General features: G+C 24.7%; 1 protein-coding gene across 1 annotated transcript; it reads left to right on the top strand.

Moving 5' to 3' along the window:
- The first annotated feature begins 868 nt into the window (after nucleotides 1–868).
- RIOK1 (RIO kinase 1) lies at nucleotides 869–4,237 on the top strand. Its single transcript, XM_011506243.1, has 5 exons — nucleotides 869–1,198; nucleotides 1,578–2,578; nucleotides 3,200–3,408; nucleotides 3,509–3,817; nucleotides 4,142–4,237. The coding sequence occupies exons 1-5, from the start codon at nucleotides 1,146–1,148 to the stop codon at nucleotides 4,235–4,237; spliced, it is 1,668 nt and encodes a 555-aa protein (XP_011504545.1). The 5' UTR covers nucleotides 869–1,145.
- Nucleotides 4,238–5,941: the final 1,704 nt, after the last annotated feature.

Genomic DNA, 5,941 nt, shown 5'->3' with positions numbered 1-5,941 from the left:
TTTCTTCTTTTAAAGACAGTCGTACTAAAATTCGATCTACATTTCTAATATTATTTCGTATGTCGGTAATTTTCTGTTAATAAATTTTTATTATAATAACCTAAATCTAAAGAATTAATTTCATTTAGATCATCCGTTATAATTAAAATGCTACCTTTTCTCTCACTATCTAGAAATGATAAAAAAGCTACATTTTTCTTACTACTTTCGCATAAATGCCAATTTAGCTTTTGTTTATTTATTCATTGTATAATTCAACAGTTATAAACATACTATTAAATGACATTGTAAATAATAATAACTTAAATTATAAAACTTTACGTAATAGGAACGAAAATAGTAATAAATACCATATGAATTATTATAAAAATGATAAAATTGTTAATATTCTTATTTAAAAATTATTTGAATAAATAAACTTTTATTTTTGAGTATTAATTAATTTAAAGAAAATTATTAAACAATTCGTTTATAAGCTGATATAAAATTATAATATTAATGTTAATGTATTCTCATGTTGAATTAAAGAAAAATTCGATTTAAAAATAAAAGACCTTTTTTATTTTTAAATCCATCTATTAATATTTTGGGAAGTATTTTATTATGATTAGCAGAAATTTTGATATTTAATTTGTTACTTTATAATAATCCTTATTACATGCGAATAAAAGAAAGAAGGATAAATTCATACTATGTATACGTACATAGTAAAGAGACAAAGAATCTGTAGTTTGTTATTTGAATGAGATATATATATATATATATATATATATATATATATATATATATATATATAGAGAGAGAGAGAGAGAGAGAAAGAAAAAGATAAAATAAGGAATAAAGAATGAAAGATAGATGAAACCAACGAATGAAAGAAAGATAGGGAAATAGAAATAGTTGATGAAAATTAGATGATAAATAGAAAATTCCATTAGATGAGCATAGATTTTTGAAAAGCGGAAATATTTGTTAATGTGAAAAATGAGAGGAATAATATGAAATACATATAAGGTTCTGTCTTATTTAATTATTTACGTTATGGTCAAGTGAATCTTAACCTCAAATTTATTTTCTGCTAGTAAACTGAGCGAAAGCGACTGAAAAAATTTTATTCTTAATATTATATACAAACAATAAATGAATAAATGGAAGGAGACGAAGAAGGTCAATATAGCGATGCCGATGAAAACGATGTTAGGTAAGTGTATCAAGTACTTGTTTATAATTAGTAAAATATATAAAATGATTTTTAACCTTGTTAGTCGACGATATACACGCTAATTATACGATTACACAATTTTATTTATTTAATTGTTAATATGTTTATATCTTGAATGAAATATGATTAAACTTCAAATAATTATTTTGGTGGGATTTGTTTAATTAATTTTACAATATTTTAATTATTTATAATTTAATTATTATTAATTTTTTATTCATTATTTTCAAATTCAATTGTATTGGATTCAACAATATTATATTATATATTTTTATATATTACTTATATTTGCTTATTGGTATATTTATCAACAATTAATAATTAATGCATTACTAAGTATTATTTTTCTTTGTAGCAGACCAATTCCTTTAAAAGGCGAACCTATTTTTCGTTCCGCTTTATGTGAAAAATTAAATAAACTAAATATAAATGAGGATGCAGATGATGATATGATTGATAATGAATATGATGATTATATATTGGATGATGAAAGTGACATGCATAAATTTAGATTTAAAGCAAATGTACATACTAAGAACTGCCAAGGAACTTCATCCAAACTTACTAATTTTCAACCATCGGATAAACTTTTTAGAAGGTATGCCAATAAAGTAAATATAACAGATTACGAAGGTCCAACATTATCTCAAACCGCAACAAATATTCTAAATGAAAAAACTAGAAGTATGGAAAATAATAAAATACGTATAAAAGACAAAAGCGATCGAGCCACCGTAGAACAGGTTATGGATCCAAGAACTAGAATAATTCTATTTAAAATGTTAAATAAAGGAATTATAAATGAAATCAATGGTTGTATTTCTACGGGTAAAGAGGCTAATGTATATCATGCCAGATCCACTACCGGTATTGAATTTGCTATAAAAATTTATAAAACGTCTATATTAGTTTTCAAAGATAGAGACAAATATGTTACTGGAGAATTTCGTTTTCGACACGGTTATTGTCGTAGTAATCCAAGAAAAATGGTACGTACTTGGGCAGAAAAAGAAATGCGAAATCTTAATCGCTTACAACAAGCAGGAATTAAAGCACCTAAACCAATAATGTTAAAAAGTCATGTTTTATTAATGGATTTTATTGGTGTAAAAGGCTGGCCATCGCCAAAACTAAAGGACGCTCTCCTTGTATCTTCTCAACCAAGACGACTCTACAGAGAATGTATTGAAATCATGTGGAAGCTTTACAACAAATGTAAATTAGTTCATGCTGATTTAAGTGAATATAATATACTTTATCACGAAGAATCTCTCGTTATAATTGACGTATCGCAATCCGTCGAACATGATCATCCCATGGCGTTAGAATTTTTAAGGACAGACTGTACTAACATAACAGGTAAACGTATTAACTAATTTAATTTTTTTTACTAATGCAGACTATTATAAATAATATAAATAATAATTAAACTCTGTTCTGAAATAAAATAGTATTATATTTTACAATATTATGTTTACATTAAAAAAATTTTAGTATAGTTTATATTTTTTTAAATTTTAAACTGAAATTCTGTTTTACAATAATAATTCTTTTAACAAATAGATAATAGATGTATTATATAATATAGAATATATTATTATATTAAATATTTTAACAAATATGTTATTAAAAATGCAATAATTAAAAGTATACTGTATACGTTAAAGTATTTTAGAAGCGTTAATGACCTATTTTTTTGCATTTGTTTTTTCTTACTATTTATAAAACTAATATAAAACTAATTTTATTTAAAAACTTTACTATATAGAGTATTTATAATTAACGTCCAAGTACTTTTCACTCTTAAAAATGATGCGACAAAGCACGGCCTCGTAACAAAAGTATTTTATTTAATTTAAGATTAAAAAATAATTTCAATTTTTAAACTCTTCTGCAAATAAATAATATACTTTTACATAGTTTGCAGAAAGCTTTATAAAATAGAATTTGCATAAATATCTCACCCTCTTACGATTCTAGATTTCTTTAAAAAAAATAAAGTTGCTGTAATGTCTATGAAAGCTCTATTTGACTTTATAACTGATCCAACAATAAATGAAAAAAATATGCATACATATCTTGATAAAATGTCAAAAATAATGGAAAATAAGCCAACAAAAATGGAACCTGAACAGCAAATCGAGGAAGAAGTCTTTAAAAATATCTACATACCTCAAAGATTAACAGAGGTATAATAAATGATAACATTCATATTGAAACAAATAAAAAAAAAAAATTTAGTTTCTTTACAACATAATATGAATACAGATAGCATATATTATTGTTTAGGTAATAGATATTGAAAGAGATATTCAACTTGCAAAATCTGGTAAAGGAAATCTTATTTACAAAACATTAATTGGTTTAAAAGCAGATTTGTCAAAACCAGCTTTAATACCTGAGATTTTATATAATGAATCCCAGAATGAGGAAAGTAAAGTTAAAAAAAAAGAAAGTAACCAAGTTGCAAGCGATGAGAGTTCAGATGATAGTAGTTTTGATGATACAGATAGCGATGGATCTGAAGAAGAAAGTGAAAAGGAATCCAAATTTGTAAATTCGGCTCGTCCTAAAAATGAGACAACCGAGGAACGAAAGGTATTTTAAAAATACGTATTATTAATAATTATTTTAAAGCTCAATAGCATAAATAAAGGAATTTTATGAAATTTATGGAAATTTTGTAAGTCTGATTTTTATGTGACATATAATTTCTCATGTTTATCAATTTCTATTTTGTAATTGTTAATATTTTAATTTTGTTGTCCCTTATTTAAACCCTGTTTAAAGAAAATTTCATTATGACATCGCATTTTCATTAGTCACGTAACCATGAAAATTTTAATTTATTTAAATTTTTAATTTTTAGTTGACATTTAAATAACGAATAAACTATAAATACATGCATTAATTTTATTACAGATACGAAAGAAAATATTAAAGAATAAGAAATCAGAAGATCGTAAAGCAAAGATTAAAAAACACGTTAAAAAACGAAAAACGAAGGCAAAAAAGTAATACATAGAAATATACAATAAAAATGTAATTATTGTAATTAATAAAATATTATTTAATTACTCGATTTATTTATTGAAGAGGTTGCCGTGCACCGAGGATATTCCATTGCATATCTTTATTTTCTCCCTATTTTATGCATTTACCGTTTTTGCGAAGCTTATGTTGTTTGTCGGAATCTTGGTTTTTGCAACACGTTTAATACGAAACGCAAGAATAAATAAATTGACAAACGCACGCGAACTAATAATTTGCAGGATTAACGAGCCCGACAGGCAATTTAGCCATCGTCAAAGCAAAAATTAAAATATCTGGTTTACTTTTTGCCGCGCAATAGCGTAATCTGTGCCAAAGTACAACTAATTGATGAGTCTCGTCATTATTATTAAACATCTGTATCTTTCCTTCGATAAAGGTAGATAACAATTAACTAAGCATTTACTTCTCTTGGGCTAATTGAGCAATTTGACAAATCTTAAATATTGGTGATCGGGGCTGACGAATACAAATACTCGTGCACGAACTATGAATTTCAAATTTATGGACATCTAGACAACAGAGTACAGTACAATACAATCTGTACGATCCATAAAAAATTTACGAGAAACCATCAAGAACCCTTTTTTACGTACAAGAAGAAGGAGATCAGAATCTTAATAGAAACTGAATATCCATATCTCGAGGAATAAAGATGCAAAGAACATGAACGGAAAATAACAGAATGTTTCCTATTGAGTAAGTCATTAATGATCGAGTTCATTGAATTCTCAATCAATATATTCTAAAAAAGTAAAATATATTGTCCGTCACAGTCAGACTTCCATTGGGCCGTCGATCAAATAAATAGTATTTCCGAAATACTATTCGGATATCGATATATCGATCCAGTCGACACTGTGTATTCTAATTGTCAAAAAGGACTATTAGAAAGATCATATATTATAAATAAAAAAAAAAAACATATTATAATTATTAAATATTATGAAGTTTTTATTAATTCTATCACCCTCCCCGGACCCTTATTTATTGCGTGTCTATTCTCATAAATTTATATATTTTATAGACTCATAAATTCAATAAAGTAAAATGTTTTTATTTGGTAGAATAACAAGATCATTGTATTTCTTATTGATCTTGAACTTTTTTATTTGAAAAATTTTACTTGGAGAATTGAAAATATACACATTAATAATAATAAAAAAAAAAAAAAAAAAAAAAAAAAAAAAAATATTAATAATAAAAATAAGGGCATTTGTTGAATATTCTAATGTAAGATGTTTTTAAGTTATTTTTAACGAGTAAATATTATTCTTTTAAAAACTTACCAATCGCTTCCACAATTGCCTCGTAAAATATCCAAAATTTTCATAAATGTGTATTATTAGCCAATTTGTAATTTGCTTCAATTTAATTTCACTACAAACACAGTTTTGCACTTATAAACGAGGCGTTTCATTTAAAAAAATTATCTTAAATAAATTTTATATCGTGATTTACAACCCCTCGTATTAATCTAATGTTTTTTCACGTTATATCGAAAATTAATTCCTTACTCTTATTATTATTATTGAATATCGTCTTTAATGATAACCAATAAAGGGTTATATTAAAGAAGTATTTTAATAATGATTGAATGCACATGTGTAGAGTAAAATTAATATATATATATATATATATATATATATATATATATATATATATATATAT

This window comes from Ceratosolen solmsi, unplaced genomic scaffold, assembly GCF_000503995.2.
Source record: "Ceratosolen solmsi marchali unplaced genomic scaffold, CerSol_1.0 scaffold7, whole genome shotgun sequence".
Taxonomy (NCBI): Eukaryota; Metazoa; Arthropoda; class Insecta; order Hymenoptera; family Agaonidae; genus Ceratosolen; species Ceratosolen solmsi.
Note: the sequence above shows the minus strand (reverse complement) of the source record. Positions and strands in the feature narration are given on the sequence as shown.